General features: G+C 50.1%; 1 protein-coding gene across 1 annotated transcript; it reads right to left on the bottom strand.

The window, feature by feature from the left end:
• Window positions 1–150: 150 nt before the first annotated feature.
• TRIM54 (tripartite motif containing 54) lies at window positions 151–18,401 on the bottom strand. Its single transcript, XM_084900432.1, has 9 exons — window positions 17,883–18,401; window positions 5,049–5,221; window positions 4,146–4,317; window positions 2,536–2,631; window positions 1,488–1,721; window positions 1,192–1,214; window positions 955–1,079; window positions 563–646; window positions 151–276 (listed from the first exon to the last, which is right to left on the bottom strand). The coding sequence occupies exons 1-9, from the start codon at window positions 18,048–18,050 to the stop codon at window positions 266–268; spliced, it is 1,086 nt and encodes a 361-aa protein (XP_084756558.1). The 5' UTR covers window positions 18,051–18,401; the 3' UTR covers window positions 151–265.
• Between the last annotated feature and the right edge of the window lie 293 nt (window positions 18,402–18,694).

The following is an 18,694-nucleotide window of genomic DNA, read 5'->3' on the forward strand; positions in this document are numbered from 1 at the left end:
CGCCCCTACGCTTTGCCCGCGGCGCTGGGCTGGGGAATCCATGCCTCTAGTAGCCTAATTGGGGTTCATTCACTCCCCCCCCGCCCCCAGCTGGTCCCCGGTCCGGAGAGGGGAGGCCGGGGCTGAGTGAGCGGAGCCAGGAGCCGCGGGTCGGACGCCTCAGCCTTTATTGAGTTTCCCCGGCGGCGGGCGCGCGTGGTCTCCGCGCGGATCCTCGAACCCGGCGCCGGCCCCGGGGCGCGGGGTCCCCACGGGGCGGGGCGGGTCAGTGCAGGCCTGTCCCCGGAGAGAAAGCGCGGTGAGCGGGGCTCCAGGGAACCAGCGGCGCCGAGCCCGGCTCGCCCCTTCCCCCGCCACGTGGGTGCCCCCCCGCTTCCCCACCCGCTGCTCCCCCAAAGCGCAGGGAAAGTGCGGGGGGCGGGGCGGGGGGAGGGCACAGGGGAAATGGTGATGGGAATTACATTTAATTGAAAAGAAAAGAAAAGAACCTGTCCCTTGGCCTGCGCTATGGGGGTGGGGCGGACGGAAAGGTCCGGGCTCCGCGCCCCGCGGCCACGCTCACCTTCCGGCCGCTCCTCCTCGGGCCCCGCGCCGCCCTCGTCTCCATCCAGCGCCGCCTCCTCGTCCTCTTCCTCCCAGGCCGCGCCTGGGCCGGGGAGAGCCGTGAGGAGGGGTCCCTGCGGCCCGGCCCGCCGCCCCGCCGCCCCCTCCGGAGGGTCGGACACACCGCCCGGCCCGGCCCCTCCCGGCCCCCTGCCCTCACCCCCCCTCACCCCAGCCCTCACCCCCGTCCTCCCCGGGCCCCCCCCCTCACCCCAGCCCTCACCCCCGTCCTCCCCGGGCCCCCGCCCTCACCCCCGCCCTCACCCCCGTCCTCCCCGGGCCCCCGCCCTCACCCCCGCCCTCCCCGGGCCCCCGCCCTCCCCGGGCCCCCGCCCTCACCCCCGCCCTCACCCGGCTGGAAGTCGATGGTCCGCAGCATCTCGGCCACGTGCTCCACGCTCACGGCGAACTGCTCCATGCTCTCGTAGCCCGGCTCCGGCCGCCCCTCCAGCTCCACCTTGGACATCGCCCCGACCCTGCGGCAGGGGCGCGCCGCGCTCAGCACCCCCAAACCCCCTCTTCCCCAAATCCCCCCCCCCCCACTTCCCAGGGCAGCCCCCTCCTCCCCTCCCGGCCCCGCCCACTCACTTATTGATCAGCTCCTTGGCCTGCTGTAAGGAGGAAACGAGGGCGAGAGTCAGCTGTGCCACCGCTGGCCACAGTCCATTTCTGATGCCCACCGCATCCCGGAGGGCCGGCAGGCAGGGGGAGGGAGACACATCCCAATTCCGAAGACGCACTCCGAGGGGGTGACTGGCCCGAGGCCGTGGAGGGGGGGAGGAGGGGCATGTAGGTGCGAGAGATCGGCCTTGAACCTGGGTCTTGGGGAGGTGCTGGGGGAGGGGGGGAGAGGGGGTGCAGCCTGCCAGCCACCCGGGGCCCACCTGCAGGTAGAGCGCCATCTGCGGCTCCTCCATGGACTGGATGGCGGACTCGACGAGCTTGGAGGAGGCCTCCAGGTGGTCCCCGTACTGGCGGATGAGGCCCCGGACGCGCTGCAGCTTCTGCTCCTGCTCGCGGGCCAGCGCCTGCAGCAGCTCGCCCTTGCGCTCCTCCAGCACCGCGCACAGGGTCTCAAACCGCTGGTTCAGCAGCTGCTTCTGCCGCCGGCTGTTGTCCTGAGAGAGGGGGGCAGTGGTCTGCTGGCTTCTCCACGCGGGGAGAGCGCCCGTCCCCCTCCCCCTCCCCACTCAGTGCAAAGCGCGGAGGCCCCAAAAGAAAAGTGGCCTGTCAGTTACACCCCAAATTAGTGGCAGAGCCGGAACTCCAGCCAAGGGCTGCTGGTGCCCAGATCTTTTCAGAAATAATAGCACAGACTTTTCTGAGATATAATGGTAAGGTGACCAGACGTCCCGCTTTTGGCGGGGCAGTCCGGATTTTTAACAATTTGTCCCGCGTCCTGCGGCCTTTTAAAAAAGTCCCGATTTTTGGAAAGATTCTATAATGGACATGTAGTATCATAAAAGTTTCAGGTGTGTAATGCAATGACTCCGTATTTGTATCTATGGTAAATGATCACCGCAAGATGTCTAGTCAACATCTGTCATCCTACATAGTTACACTTTTTTTTCTAATAGGTATGATGAGAACTTTCAAATCTACTCTCAGCAAATAACAATACTTTAGTCTCATGGGTGCTGTCTATGTCTCTGGTTTTCACTTGTTTATTTAGAACGAACTTATCATATTTAGTTCTCATAAAGATCCAACCAGGTAGGCGCCCTAACATTCCCATTATTGCTATTTTATGGAGGCAAAACCAAACAAAACCAAAGCACAAAGCACAGAGAAGTTAGGTAACCAGACCGAAGTCACAGAGCTAGTGAGGGGCAGAGCTGAGATTCAACTCCAGCAGCCTGGCTAAGCTCATCCCCTTACTGTGATCCCCTCTGGGAGCCCAGAAAGTCTCACTGCTTCCCATCCCAGGCTTACCTCGATGGTCTGGCACACCTCCTCCATCTGTGTGATCACGGCTTGCACACGGTCATTGCCCGCCACCAGCATCGCGATGCCGTCACTGAGCTCACTCTGCCACACACACAGGCCAGCACTTAGGGCTGGAGGACCCGGTCTAGCACTGTACCCCTCCCACGCTGCCAGGGCTGCCTAGGAGAGAACTGCCCCCTCACCCCACCGTTAGGGCATCTTCAGGGCAGCTATTCTAGAGACCAAGAGGGTGCAGAACCATCCAAGAAGTGTGGAGGCACACTCTGTGGCTTCTGGAAGGTTGAGAGAGGAAGTCCTCTACCACCAAGTGAGACATTCACCAAATACCCATCAAGTGCCAGGCACTGGGCTAGATGCTTTATCTGTAGATTTGTGCCTTCCATCAATTCTGAAAAATTCTTCATAATTGTCTGTTAGGATAACATTGCTTCTTCTCCATTCTCTTTATTTTCTCACTGTGTGACTCTGATTAGATATGTGTTAGACCTTCCTACTCTCAACCTGCTCATCTCCTAACGTTGCATTCTAGGCTCCCCTCCGCCCCCACACCCCACCCCACCCCCAGCCCACCCTTGCTATTTATGAATTCTCTCTTCAGAGAAATCTCTCACTTAATTCATTCTTTGAATGTTTTATTTCAACAATTGTATTTTTATTTCTAAAAGCTCTATTTGGGTCTTTGTGATATCTGCATTTTTGATAGTCTAGTATTGCTTGCTTTTTCTTTTTTTTTCTTTTTTGCATTGCTTGTTTTTTAATCCCATCTTTTTTTTTTTTAGAGCATTTTATACCCAGTGCCTTTCTATTCTTTAACAATTCCAATATCTGAATTTCTTGGAAGTATAAGTCTATTAATGTTTGTTTCTGGTGACGTCAGTAATGGAGTACATTTCGTTGTGTATCAATTGTGAGCTAATCATTGTTGTTCTTAATCTAAGAAAAGCCCAAGGGCTTAAACTGAGTTCTTTTTTTCCCTCCAGACAGAGTTTGTAATTTGCTTTTGCCAAAGCCAGGTGGTGAAACTGACCACTTCAGTTCCTAGGATTCCAATTTAACCCGGGGTTCTTTGGGGGTCTTCATTGCAGGTCCCCATCTTCTAGGTGTTTGGAGACATGGTCTCCTCTTTCTAGCTCAGCAATACAGCCAGCATTTGCCCTCTGGGAAATCCTGCCTTTTTTGTGCTCACCAGTCTGAGTTCTGTTCTCAGTTCACTCTGTCTTCCTCTCCCTCCCCCCCCACCCCTGCCCTTACTTGGAGATTTCCTTTAGCTCCAATGTGCCTACCAATATAAGTTTAAATTACATTTTATGTGGAATCTAGTTGTGTGATGGTGAGAGGGCCTTGGGAGTATCTAGCCACCATACTGAAGTATCTGCTTACAGCCATTATCCTATTTTATCCAGAAATAACTCTCAGAAGTAGGCATTTCATCCCCAGTGAACAAGCGAGGAAAGTGAGTGCCCGAGTGGTCAAGTGACTCACCCACGGTCACCCATAGAGCTGGGACCTTAAAACCAATCAGAGTAAGAGGCTGAAGTTAGAGCCCCTGATTATGCCCTCACCCCCGCATGCCTGCTCCCTCTGCTGCTTGATACCTTCTGGCGTTTGTAAATGGTGGGCAGTGGGGCCACCTCACAGTCCTTGTGGGCACCAAAGACCTTGCAGAGAGAGCAGGTGGGCACCTCGCAGCTCAGGCAGTAGATATTGATCTTCTCCTCTTCATGCTCCTCGCACATGAGGTGCTGCTCAGCCTTGGAGTGCAGTGGCCTGAGGAGAGTGGGCAGGGTGGCAGGAGGGTCAGGGGCCAGGCCGGGGCGGGAGGACGACCGAGAATGTGAGGCCCCATGAACACCTTTCCTTCAGTCTCTACCAACCATCACCACCTTTTCTGCCCCTGCAGTTGGTGCTGCGGCTGGGCAGGTGACTTCCGCAGCGCTCTTCATTTGGGGAATAGAAGATGCTAAAGGGTAGAGGAGGCTTAGATCCGAGAATAGCCTCCATTCCAGAAGACAGAGAGGTCCCACGGCAGGAAGTAATGGAGGGTTGGCAGGACCTTGCTAGTGGACTGCCAGCCCTTCCCAGGTGGAGACTGAAGGCGAAGCAGTGACCAGGAGCCGGAGACCCCCCCGAGTGGAGTGACCTGGGCAAGTCCTTCTCCTCCTCTGCTCCCCTCTCCGCTCTAACCTGAAGGGGCAGGTTGTTCGGTGCCTCTCCCTTCAACCCTGAGGGGTTCCCAGGCTGCGCCCCAGGCCCTGCCCTCTAGAGTAGGGGTGTCGAACTCAATCAGAGAAGGGGCCAAAATCTAAAATCCAGCCTAAATCGCGGGCCGAATGGTTTACTGAACAGTCATAAACTGACAATGTCATAAACTGACAGCGGAGTGCAGTGATGACAGCGCGGTGCGGGCCACATTGCAAGACCTGGCGGGCTGGATTTGGCCCGCGGGCCTTGTGTTTGACACATGTGCTCTAGAGGAACAAGAGGCCCCCACAGCTCACCGTGAAGACTCCTGCTTGTAGATGTCGATAATGTTCTCCACCAGCAAGTTTCGCTGCAGGCCGTAGACGCCATGCCGGTCCAGGACAACCTCATGCCTGCAAGATGGGCAGCGGAAACGGCCTCCGGAAGACACGGTGGTGGAGCCCCGGGATTGCCACAGAGGGTTCGAGGCCTGTGGGGGCAGGGAGTGGGAGAGAACAGGCGCCATGAGGCCTGAGGGAATGGGAAGCTGCGGGGAGGTAGAGGGGGCTGGAGAGGACGGCATCAGCTCTTTTCTATGGCTGGGCCCTCTGAGAGCAGCTCAGCGTCGATTTTGTTTCCCATATTTATTTTATTACCTGGCTCACCTCGGTGAGTGACCCTGCATCCGGAGCCTCGCTTCGGCCAAGGCCTACTCAGAATGGGATCTCCCCAAAGGGGCCCAGCTTGGAGCCGTGAGGTGACATTGACCTTGGCAGGGAGGCTCAGTCAGGAAATGATGCTGTCAGTGTCCTCCAGCATGGGCTCTCCTGGGCCACTTCTGGGGGAGATGCTCTGCAGCTCTGGGCAGGGGCTCAAGCAGAGACAAGTGCTGGGGGATTCTGGGAAATCACTCCAGGGCCTGGGAGCCAGGAGTCCTGGGTTCTTTTGCTGCCCTTGGCACTGTTCTACGATGTAATTTGGACGAGTATACCCCAGGCCACAGGCAACTGGCTCAGAACTGAAGGGGTGATTGCCTGACCCAAGTTAGACATATAAACCCTCTCTCTAGGTACTTGGAACTGAGCCAGAACCTGAGGTGGCTAGACCACGAACGGCCTTGGAACTGAAATGACCTGTGTGTTGGGCTTCGAGTTGACGTTGTGGGCACCCAAAACCTTGTGCAAGCAGAAATAGAAAGTGCGTGGGCTCAGAAACTCTGAACAGAGAAGGCTGGTCTGTAGAGAAGAACAGAGTCCATTGGTGGAGAGCCGCAGAGATGGAACAATGGCAGAGACTGCTTGTTGTTCCTCGAGATTCACCTCTTCTTAAATAATAGAGCCCCGGAGATTTTGGCAAGACACATGGGATAAAGAACATGTGTCTGCCCAGCTGGTGTGGCTTCGACCTATGAACCAGGAAGAAACGGTTCAATTCCTGATCAGGGCACATGCCCGGGTTGTGGGCTCAATCTCCAACAGGGAACATGCAGCAGGTGGCCAATCAATGATTCTCTCTCTTCATTGATGTTTTTCTTTCCCTCTTTCTTCCTCTCTGAAATCAATTAAAAAAAGAACATGTGTCCAAGTCTCCTGTCTAGCTGGGTGTGGCCAAGAGATTGTATTCTGGCCAATGGGGTGTAGATAGAAATGTTTTGTGCCATTTCTAGGGAGTGTGCACACTGATGAGATGTCATAGGGCCTTAACTCTTTTTTTTTTTAAATTTTTTAAATAAATCTTTATTGTTCATATTATTACAAAAGTTCCTCATTTTTTCCCCCTCCACCAGGTTCCCACTCACCCTCTGCCCTTTCCCCACCCCCTATTGTCCTCATCCATAGGTGCACAGTTTATGTTCAGTCTCTTCCCACACAATCCTCTCCCCTTTTCCCTGAGAATCGTCAGACCACTCCCAGGGCCTTAACTCTTGTCCATGTCAATAAGCCTATCATAAAATTGGTTTCGGTACCTGTCATTTCATTTAAAGTTCCAGAATCTATCTGCTACGTTAAGTGAAGAGTTACTGTGTCTTTGGTGGGAGAGGCATGCCCTATTCTTCCTTCCCCCTTCCTGCTGGTTGAAATGAAGATAGAATGGCTCATGTTGGAGCAGCGTCTTACGCCACGAGGTAGCCACATGTTGAGAATGGCACCAAGGTAAAAGGAGTGTCTCTGATGAGACAGTCCAGGACCAGGCAAATGGGAGGTTAAGTAAAGAATTCACTGCCCATACTTTCACTTGAGAGGAAAAACAAGTCTTTACCTTCTTGAAATTGTTGTTATTTTGTGTTTTCTGTCACAGCAGAATCTAATCCTAATCGGTTAGAAAACCACACACTCCTAGAGAGGAATAGAGAGACTAGTCGCCTGTGACTTCGTGCATTTCCTGCAGTTGGGATCTGTCAGACTCTCCAAGTCCTCAGATCCCTTCGGTGGGTGCAGCAGCAGCCTGTGACACCTAGAGGGCGCCCAAGTCCAGAGTCCCGGTGGATCCTCTGGTAGCAAGAAAGGTAGGCTAGGTAGGAAACGTGGGCAGCCTATCTTAGGGAGAGTGACTGGCATGTTACAAATATCACATTTTGGGGGGGGGGGGATTTCTTGAGCATTCTAAGAAGCGAATGATCATAAAGTTGGAACAAATTAGTTTGAGATTATGCAAGGCTGTGTTTGTCTTTCTCAGTGACTAGATTATATATGAATATTGTTCAGTTTAATTTAATTTAGTTTAGTTGTGGATTAAAGTATAAAATCACTGAGCTTTTAATATTTAGAATCCAAGTGAGTAAGGATGACTCTAAGTCTGTAATCTCCTGTAGGGATCTTACTTCACGCATGTCCCCAGGGAGAATATTATTTTTAAATACATTTTATTGATTTCAAAGAGGAAGGGAGAGGAAGAGAGAGACAGAAACATCAATGATGAGAGAGAATCATGCATGCTCCCTACTGGGGATCGAGCCCGCAACCTGGGCATGTGCCCTTGATCAGAATTGAACCCAGGACCCTCCAGCCCACAGGCTGACATTCTATTCACTGAGCCCAACCAGCTAGGGCTCCCTCCTTAATTTTAAATGAAGCTGCAAAAAAAATGTTATTTTCTGGAGTATTTGACATCATGCTCTCTGGCATATGTCATCAGTTTGGCTCAAGTAAACTCTTATGAAAAATATCTACAGATTTCTTATGTCAACACTTTGATTAGCTGGTGGGGAGCCTATAAAGATGTTTAGTAAATGTCTGAATGGAAAAAAAAAAAAGTCATATTCTAAAGCCTTAGCCCAGAGCAAAGGCAAACTCATAGGTACCCTCTCTCCGCCTCCTCCCTCCTCCCTGTACCTTCCTCTGTACTCATCATTTAACGGTCAACACATGTTTTGAGGGTCTATTAAGTATCAAGCACTGTGCTGTGGGCTTTCCAGACATTATTGAATTTAATCCTCAAGACTTCCTTGTGCAGAGAGTGGAGATGAACATGTACCCCTAAGTTGGACTACAAGAATTATAATGATAAGGGCTAACATCTATGGAACACTTCCTTTATGCCAGGCTTTGCTCTAAGTCCTTCTATTTGCATTAACTCATTTAATCCTCATGTCAACCCTATGAAGTAGGTTCCACTCAGCCCCATTTCGGAGAGAGGAAATGGTAGCCCAGGCAAGTTAAATGAATTGCACATGGCCATCGGCTATTAGGCGGCAGAGCTAATATTTGAACTCGGGGCATTCTGACTCCAGAGTCCATCCTGGTCATCAACATACCACACTTTCAGTTCCAACATTCGTCTCTATGAGTTTCAGGTAACACAGATCTTAGTAAAGGCCATGCAAGACCAAACACCAACCTTTCACCAATGACAGAAACAACAGCCTAAAATCCAGCTGCAGCTTGAAGTTACCTGAGCGGAAATAAACAAACGATGACCCATCAAATCAAAACCTCTGCGCTATGGAGCATGGTAAGGGCCCAGCTTGCAGCCAGAATGACCTGCTTGTCGGTGAAAAGGAGAGGTGATAGCTCAAATCTCAGGGCAACCTCTTCCTAGGGATGTATGCATGCCCCCAGGGAGAATAATTCGTCAGGTTCGGTGTGGAAAATGATCTGATGTAGCATAACTACCCTGAGGCTCTTGCTATCTACTAATCCTGGTTATACCCTCTCTGTTCACCAGAGAAGCCAACGAACTCAACAGAGACTGCAGCCCAGCGATGACCCCCTGCCAGCCAGTTTACCGTTCAGAGAAGCGTGGAAGAAAGCCAAGGCAAATGGGAGGCTAAGTAAAGAATTCACTTTCAGCATCAGATAAAACCACCCCTGTTCCAAGAGGAGTGATAAGCCCAAGGGATCTAACAGAGATGCAAGCCAAGATAGCACAAAAAGAACGGGGGAAAGGAAGCATGACACGCAAAGGACAGATGAGGAATACACTTTGGGAGAAGAATTGCTCCAAGAAATAGTACAATTTCAATATAACATTTTGAAGGAAATAAAGAAAACAGCCCCTTTGATAAAAGAAGAGATAGAAGTGATCGGAGTTGGAGAAGAGCAGTGAAATAAATCGAGTAAAATGTTTTAGCAACATAGGAGCAAAATGCACATTTGACACGGAAGGAACTAGAGTCTACGACACTGATCCAAGTTACATAGATTGTATAAAACAGCAGAGACTGAGTCATCGGGACTAATGATACAGTATAGGTGAACCTTGAAGACATTATATGCTAAATGAAATGTCTGGCACAAAAGAACAAATATTGTGTGATCCCTCTTCGATGAGGTACCTGGAGCAGGCTAATGCATAAAGACGAAAAGCAGAATGGTGCTTGCCAGGGGCTGAGGGCGGGAGAAGGGGAAAGCAGAATTACCGTTGAATGGGAGCAGAGTTTCTGTTAGGGAAAGTGAAAAAGTTCTGGAGATGCATAGTGGTGATGTTTGTGAACAATGTGAATATTCTTTTATTTTTTTTATCCTCACCTGAGGATATTTTTTCCATTGATTTTTAGAGAGAGTGGAAGGGAGGGAGAGAGACGAGAAAAACATCCGTGTGAGAAAGACACGTCGATTGGTTGCCTTACACATGGCCCCTGATGGAGGCGGGTAAGGGGGGGGAGGGGGACTGGGAGGGAACCCACAACCCCAGCCCAGGTACACACCCTGGACCAGGAATCAAACCGGAGGAGACCTTTCCGTGTGCATTTGATGCTCTAACCACTGGACACGCTGCCTTCTTTAATTTTTTTTTTAAAAAAACTTCATAATTTCCAAATTTTGTACAAGCACGTTGGGATTTGGAAAAAAACAACTTTTTTTTTTTTTTTTTTTTTTTTTTTAATGCAATGACCAGGGCTGACATGAGAGAAAAGGGGGCGCTGAAGTGCCATAAGAACCAACAAAGAAAACCTACTTAGTATCTTTACTGTTAGTTCAAGAGGGAGGATGTCTAAGACGACGGCATTTGGAGACTGGGTAGACAGGTGACGAGATGGTAGCTAGGAAAGAGCTGCAGGAGAGCAGAGAGACCTTCGGAGGTTGGTTACAAACAGGGACGGGAGAGAGGCCACAGCACAGCTCAGCTGGGAAGCAAGTGCCACAGTCCCTGTGAGTCTCTGTCTGCCCCGATATGGTGGCAGCAATTTTTAAAAAAATACATTTTATTGATTTTGTACAGAGAGGAAGAGAGAGGGATGGAGAGCTAGAAACATCGATGAGAGAAAACCATCGATCAGCTGCCTCTTGCACACCCCCTACTGGGGATGTGCCCACATCCACATGCCCTTGACTGGAATCGAACCCGGGACCTTTCAGTCCGCAGGCCGATGCTCTATCCATTGAGCCAAACCGGTTTCAACATGGTGGCAGCAATTATGGGCGTGGAATCAGTAGGACAGGCCAATCCCAGACGTGGGTGGGCTGTGGGGAGAGGAGAGAGTCACAGACAATTCAGGCATTCCAAGCCTGGATGCCTGGGTACTTAGCCTGGGACAACGACCCCCCAAAGATCCATGGCTAGAATTCAAGTGGCCAGTGAACCAGATGGAAAAATAAAATTGCATCTATTTCCATTAACGTCTGGCAGAACCTGGGCTCTTTCCTCAGTTATGAAGGCAGGTGACAAATCACAGTAATAGCATTTTAGCAACAGAAATCATAGGTATTGTCAGATCACATTACAGGTGTTGATCAAGTCTCCAAAAACAATTTACGCTCATCACTGCTTCTAAACTAGGTAGTTATGAGGCTCCCTACTCCATCTCATTATTTAATGTGTTAATCAGAAAGCACATGTATTCCCCTATAAAACATGTTCTAGTTATTTTGGTACTTATTCCAGTGTTTTTCAAGCTTTTTTTTTTTTTTTTTTTTCCCCTATTACTGTCCCTTCCAGGAGCCTTTGTAGACAATTTTCCTCCCAGTCACTAACTCCTCCCCTTTACATTTTAATACCACAAATCTGAAAAACTCAAAAATTTATAGAAGCAGCCTTAGCTGGTTTGGCTCAATGGATAGAGCATCAGCCTGCAGACTGAGGGGTCCCAGGTTCCATTCCAGCCAAGGGCACGTGCCCGGGTTGCGGGCTTGATCCCCAGTAGGAGGCATGCAGGAGGCAGCCAATCAATGATTCTCTCTCATCATTGGTGTTTCCCTCTCTCTCTCTCCTCTCTCTCTCTCTCCCTTCCTCTCTAAAATCAATAATATATATATTTAAATTTATAGAAGAGTAGAAAGGTGGTTGCCAGGAGGTGAGGGGTGGAGAAATGGGAAGATGTTGGTCAAAAAGTAATCATTTCAGTTATAAGGTGAATACATTCTGGAGATCTGATGTGACTACAGTTAATAATACTATATTGTATACTTTGCATTTGCTGACACCACACACACACACACACACACACACACACGGTACCTATATGAGGTGACTGGTAGGTAAACTAGCTTGATTGTGGTAATCATTTAATATATATATATATATATATATATATATATATATATATATAAAATTATCACAGGGTACACCTTAAATAGATATATTTTTTTGTCCATTTGTACCTTGCTAAAGCTGGGGGGAGGGGTCTTATATGAAAGCAAAGATAAATAAATAAAAATTTAAAAATAAGATCACAGACGAAACCAGTTTGGCTCAGTGGGTAGAGCGTCGGCCTGTGGACTGAAGGGTCGCAGGTTCGATTCTGGTCAAGGGCATGTACCTTGGTTGCTGGCACATCCCCTGTGGGGGGCTGCAGGAGGCAGCTGATCGATGTTTCTCTCTCATCGATGTTTCTAGCTCTCTATCTCTCTCCCTCTCTGTAAAAAAACAATAAGATATATTTTTTAAAAAGTAAGATCACAATAAAAAAAATTTCAACACCACAGATGTACTTGGAACAACATCGCCCCCATTGAGAATGTGTGAAAATGCATGCTGAGTTCCAACAGTTGGTTTTCTTTATAATCATATGTATTATATTTTATGCATTTAAAGGACACTTCTTTTTTCAAAACTATACACACCTTGTCTTTAAAAGGGTCCCTAACAACAAATCAAATAAATAATAATAATAAAAAAAAGGGTCCCTAGGCTTCACAGACTGACCAAGCAGTGCTGGCACTAACAGAGATAACTTCCTGCCCTGACAGTAAGTCCCTGGACGGCCTCATCACAAATAGGAATTTTGTACCGTGAGGTTTTCATGGCAACCTCCTGAACACATTTCCACAGCTGGTGGTCTCACCTTGGGCTAAAGAGCCGTCAGCTAATATCCAGTTAGCAAAACCCTACTTTTTGCTTCTGTTTATCTTTCCGTTTCAAGAATAAGAAATAATTGATGGGCTCTGTTGTACACACAAATGTCTTTGTTCTTTCCTTTTATCGAACATTGTGAGGTGGTGTAAACAAGAGAGCCAGCACCACAGGAAAATTTCCTGTGCCAGTGAGGTGATGTATAAAGGAAATTCCATCACTCCAGGAAACGGAACACCCGGATTTATGTCCCTACTCTGTTCCTTTGTGTGTGTGACTGTAACCTATTTCCTGTGTCCTCCCCATAAAACGGCAGTGACACCCATTCTACCCAACTCAGACAGAATCACGCGTGGGATTACAAAGCACTGCTCTAGACCTTAACAATAGATGGCCACACGGAACCACAGGGCCCGAAATAACCGTTCCTTCTTCGCTGGAATAAAACAAATAAATGGAATGTAATCCTAGGCTATGTTCAAGGCTCCTAGGTAGCATGCATGCCACGAGTTGTCACCCTTTTAAACTCTGTGGTGCCTTCTATTTCCTTGGCAATATTTCCTAGCACCAGATAGAAATGTTCCATCTAGAAAGATGCTTTGTGAATGCAGTTACTCTAGCAAGTCTATATTTATGTCCGAACATTTTCCTTCTTCCCTCGCTACCCAGAGTGATGCTGATGTGGGAGACTGGCCCACCATGCAAGGTGGGGAGGGGGAACGTTGGAGGTGGTGGAGGCAACCCCCCCCCCCCCCCCCCCCCCCGTGACTAATAGTGGGCCGCGCCGGTCCTCCGAGCCGGCCTTGGGTACACGGACTATACCAGGCATTTGGAGACAAGCCGAAGAGCCTTAGAAGAACCCAGGTGTTGACAAACGCTGAGTTGCAGGTGGGAGCGTGATTCGAAGTGGAGGGCTAGCTCTGCCTGATGGAACCCAGCAAAGAGCCCAGCACGAGGGTTCTGCGAAGGGGCGCTGGCTGAAGGGAAGATGGGTGAGCAGAAGAGAGACTCAAGGTAAGACACCAGCAATGGGATGGAAAGGCCTTGAAAAGAAAGTTCATGATAATTCTTGAACTCACAAAATCAGATTGTTAGAATTACAAGGATGTTAAAGATCCGTTTAAGTCATCCTTTTCATCTCTTTCACGTGTGTGTGGAAAGAGGCGTGGAGGGGTGAAATAGCCTGATTTACCTCACATGGCAAGTTAAGGAAGAAACTGGTTTGAGGAGATCCCAGGAATGCTACCTTCCAGCCTAGGTTTTTGTTTCCCTAAGTCAAGTCTTTTCCCTAAAGTCAGTAAGATCTGCTTCAAGGTCAGTGCAACTCACAACATTTCAACAAATCATTTCTCACAAGAGAGAGGGGCCCAGGCCTGGGCTGGCGCCCTCAGTAGCAGGTGGAAGTGGTCGAGGAGGCTGGCTGTGCAGGGTTTCACTGCAGGCCTGAGCCTGATAACAGGTCTCCACAATTAACCCGTAAAGAACTGGAATTCGGGGAGGAGTGGCAAAACACAGAGGCCATCCCTTTTCCTGACCGCCCTGCCTGAGAGAAGGAGGCTCTTGTCTTGCTATTCGCATCGCGGTAAATCTCTCCCTAGATGATCATCCTCCAGAAAAGCTGTTCCTGAACCATCTTCTCACAAGGCCTTCTGGTTGTTCAGTTACAACAGGTTGCAGCTCATACACAAGTGCCCACAGCGAAGAGGGGGGCAAGAATAAAAATAAATGAAGGCTTGCTTTAAAGTAGCTCAGGAGCGGATAGAGTTTACAAATACAGAAACACATGGCAAGATGTTTGTGTCAAACTCCCACACCAACAGCTTCCTTCTAGTCAAAGTGCTTGGGAGCTGAGTGGGTGCAGGGTGGGGAAAGAGGGAGAGACAAATTAAAGGGGGCGATGTTTAAATTGAGAGAGAAAGAGAGAGAGATTACAGCTCTAATGAAAACTAGTTAAACCATGATGAAACTATGTAAAAATATGGGTCAAGGGCTTGAAAGTAATAGACAAACATAAAAATAATTGTCTTGGGGAGGTAGGATTATGGATGATTCCCTCCCAAACCCTCAATACTATCACACATTTTCAATTAAACCTTTTAACTTTTCAAATATTTTTCCTGGCTTTAGTTTTACCTGCTGTTATAAAATCACAATTCCCTAAAATTCTTTGTTGTTCATCACAGCAGTTTTTAGAACAGTAAAAACACTGAACACCATCTAAATGTTTTAGAGGACTGATTAAATACAGGGTGTACACAAAAATGTATATACACTTTGAATAATTATTAATTTCAATGAGTTAAATCTGGTGCCTCTTTCATTAGAAGCATCAATTGAACTATCAATTGTTAAGTGAATATACATTTTTTAAAATTGATTTCAGAGAGAAAGAGAGAGGGAGAGATAGAAACATCAATGATGAAAGGGAATCATTTATTGGCTAGCTCCTGCACACCCCCTACTGGGGATTGAGCTTGCAACCCAGGCGTGTGCCCCTGACCAGAATCAAACCCTGGACTCTTCAGTCTGCAGGCTGATGCTCTATCCACTGAGCCAAACCTGCTAGGGCTGAATATACATTTTGGGGGGACACCTTGTAGATTGTGGTCCAGTCATAACAATGGAACATCACACAGCCATTTGAAAAAGGGGTGGGGGGAAGAAAAACATGAATCTGAATGTGTGGATATGGAATAGCTGCCAAGAAAGAGTAAGTGAACAAAGGCAGGTGTAGGACAACGAGTCTAGTTTAAATATGTGTACTTGAGGCCCAATGCACAAAATTTGTGCATGGGTGAGGTCCCTCCGCCTAGCCAGTGGTTGGTGCTGATCAAGGTCATCTCACCTAGTCCCGATTGGGCCAATTGGGATTGGTGGCTGGGGAGGGACTGTGGGAGGGCTCCAGGGGGTGTCTGGCCCTGCCTCGCCCAGTCTCAATCAGGCAGCCCCCAGCAGCAAGCTAATCTACCAATTGGAGCATCTGCCCCCCGGTGGTCAGTGCACATCATAACTACCAGTTGGTTGACTGCTCAGTTAGACACTTAGCATATTAGGCTTTTATATATATATAGATCTCCCTCTCTCTCTCTCTCTCTCTCTCTCTCTCTCTGTCTCTGTCTCTCTCATACACACACACACACACACACACACACACTTGTGCCTATGCATGGAAATTTTCTGGAAGACCATCAGAAACGCTGGTAATGGCTACCTCCATCTGGAGTAGGGAACTGAGCACTGAGGTGGAGATTCACTTTTCATGATGTAAATCCCCATACTGTTTAAAAAATGTGTGAGTGTGTGAGTGTGTGTGTGTGTGTGTGTGTAAGTAATATAATATACTCGCATCACTTTTATAAGTTCTACTAACTTTCTAGGCAATGTTCTAAGGGTATTTTTCCTAAGTGGCTTGAAGATAGAGAAACCAAAAGTCCTATTCTTGTCCCTATACTTAGAAAACAGACGATCTGATTATGCCTCGAGTTGTCAAAATGTGGAGGCAATGTGTGAGGAAACTAAATATGCTCATCTTTCCGAGGGAGATCTACTGAGAAGAACATACAGAAGTGCAGCCAAAAAACTGGGTCAGCCTCCCACCATGCCGGCCCAAATAAAGCAGCGAGAAACAAGCTGTTCAGTCTCCTCTGCTGGAGGCGCAGGAGGCGCTGCACTTGGAAAGATCCACAGAACCACCCCGAAGCCCTAAGCACCACACCATCCCACAAGTACCCGGCACCGGGCTGGGCACAAAGCATCCTCAGGTCTCTCGGGGCCCAGGCCAGTATCCCAGAGCTTCAAGGAATCAAAGCGGGTACTCCTGGATGCAGAGGCCTGCCTTGAACAGGGAGGTCACGCCAACATCTCCTGGCCTCCTGTGCCTGCGTCCCCCTGCCCAAGGATACTATGTGTATGGCTTTAATATTTGTACCACTTCTACAGACAACATGAGCTTCACTCTCCAAACGCCCACTTGCTTTCCCATATTCCAGGCTCTCGTGAAAGGATGCTTCCTTCTAAATTCATGAGAAGGGAAGGCAAAACCTTTTGGGCATTCCGACCTAGGCATCTCAGCCTGAAAGATGTTCGAGACGTCCTCAGACTGAGGCAAAGACCTACATGGGCAAGGCAGAGGCTCTCATAGGTGACTTGGCGCCCTGGGTAGGGAGGCCTTGCGGTCAGTCTAGGCCCCCTGAGAGCGAGAATCACTGGCTCTGAGATCCTCCGGAGCCACATAGACTGACAGAGGACTAGGAGATGGGCATGGGGCTCGATGGGAAGATGGCAGGAAAGGCTATGGGGCTGGGCATCAGTGAAAATGGCAGACAACCTGAGGACGGCCTGGCTTAGGGAGCCCGTTACTTCCCCTCCAAACATGCTGCCCCAAAGAGCTTAAAAGAGAAGCATGCTCTGGGTTAAGTTCAAAATCACTGTTCAGCACACTTCCTCATAATTTCTGGTTCCGATGAAGAATGTGTGTTCGTGAGGTCTCCTATCACTGCCATGCATACAAAGCAGGCCAGCTGTGGTCCATGCAGAGTTTCGTTTCATTTCATTTCATTAGCAAGAGGGTGTGTGTGTGTGTGTGTGTGTGTGTGTGTGTGTCTTCCCCTCACTCTTTCTGAACTTTGCCCCATTTTGTAGATTATCGAACCTCTGCCAGTGACAGGACAAGAAGGAAAGCCCGTTGATAAGCCATTCTGGTGGATGCTGCTCTTCTTTTAAAACCGGTAGCTAAAATGATTATCTGCGGATTGGATTACGTCTGCTTTGCCTCGTGACCACATGCAAACCCACTCTGGCTGCGTTTCTGGGAAGTAGAATCTATTCTCTGCCTTCTCTCGAAGGCACCTCCATCCTTTGTAACCAACAGGCCCCTTGACGACTCGTCAGGAGTGGGGCACGGGCCTGGCTCTTTCAAGTGGGGAGAATCCGCGGTCCCCTGCCCACTGTCTAATTCTGCCTCCCAAACACGGACGCGCTGAGCTTTGCATAGTTCCCCTGTCACCATGACCTTGTAGTGTTTCATGATCTCAACGCCCTTTCTCCAGGTTGTCCGCAATGTTCTTAAATCTGAAACGCCAAGCTGGAATGCAGAGTCCAGTCCAGACTCTTACGCAGCCTGGGGCGGGACCACCTCCCCCCTACTCCCTACGGGGTCTTCCTTCCTCTGGAGATACCGGCGTCCCAGCTGCTGTCCCAGCCCGGGCTGACCACTGACCTCGCAGCCTGCAGCGCCGCTGCTGACTCATGCTTACTCTGGGATCGCCTAGAACCCCGGCTCTCCGTGGGCCCTTCAGCCAGACCAGCCACCGCCCGCCATAGAGCACTCTCCCCATCACCTGCAGGGGGCTGGGGTGGGGGGGCTCAGCGCTGACGAGAAGTCTCCCACAGCCCGCACTGCTTCACCGCGCCCGGCCCACCTGGAAGACGTCGTTGGCACACTTCCGGCACAGGTTGTGCTGGCAGGGCAGGATCACCACCGGCTTGGAGAACATCTCCAGGCAGATGGGGCAGATGAGCTGCTTCTCCAGGTTGTCCATGCTGTGTGCATCCCCCAGCAGCGGCTTGAAACCCACTGCGAAGTTCATCCCCTCAGTGATGGTGCCGACCTCGGCCTCGGCCCGGACCTGGCCTTTCCTCGCTGCCTCTGGACCCCTCCTCCCTCGCTCACTCAGTCTGTGGGTTCTTCTGCTCCCTGCGGACGCTCACTCTCAACTAGCTCTGCGCTCTCTCCTGTCCCTTCCTCTATCTGCCGCGTCCTTAGCTGTTTTCAGACACCTGTCTCTCTCCTCTCTGCTCTGTCCCGCAGCCAGGCACAGGCAGCTTTCTCCAGCCCTCGCTCCCTGAGCAATTGTCCCTGGAAATGTCTCCTTTTGTTCCTCAAACGGCTCTCCTCACTCCACAGGCAGCACTGTTTGTCCCTCACTCCCCGGAGAGCAGACTAACTTGAAGGTGGGGGTGGGGAACAGGGGCCTCTGGGTGACATTCCAGCTCCCGATTTAGCTCCTGTAAGGCGAGCCACAGCTGTCACCGAGTGAGTGACCCTGACTCACGCAGGAATGGGTGGCTCTTGGGCAAGAGCAGGAGTGAGCTTTGCCGGGTTGGTGACAGGTGGGCCGGCAAAGGTACCGAGCGTGAACTTGTTCCCACTCGGAAGCTCCCGGGAGCCCCTGAGCCCGCTCTGGCGTGGGCCCTGCTCGCAGGGCAGTGCTGGGCAGGGCGCAGTCTGAGT

The sequence above is a fragment of the Pipistrellus hanaki genome, assembly GCF_964339955.1.
Source record: "Pipistrellus hanaki genome assembly, chromosome: 12".
NCBI classification, from domain to species: Eukaryota; Metazoa; Chordata; class Mammalia; order Chiroptera; family Vespertilionidae; genus Pipistrellus; species Pipistrellus hanaki.

Coding starts and splice junctions, on each gene's coding strand:
- TRIM54 (XM_084900432.1), bottom strand. CDS start 18,050: ATGAACTTCGCAGTGGGTTTCAAGCCGCTGCTGGGGGATGCACACAGC. Junction 1,215..1,487: donor AGATGGCGCTCTACCTGCAG/GTGGGCCCCGGG, acceptor TCCTCCTTACAG/CAGGCCAAGGAGCTGATCAA. Junction 1,080..1,191: donor GCCAAGGAGCTGATCAATAA/GTGAGTGGGCGG, acceptor CCCCTGCCGCAG/GGTCGGGGCGATGTCCAAGG.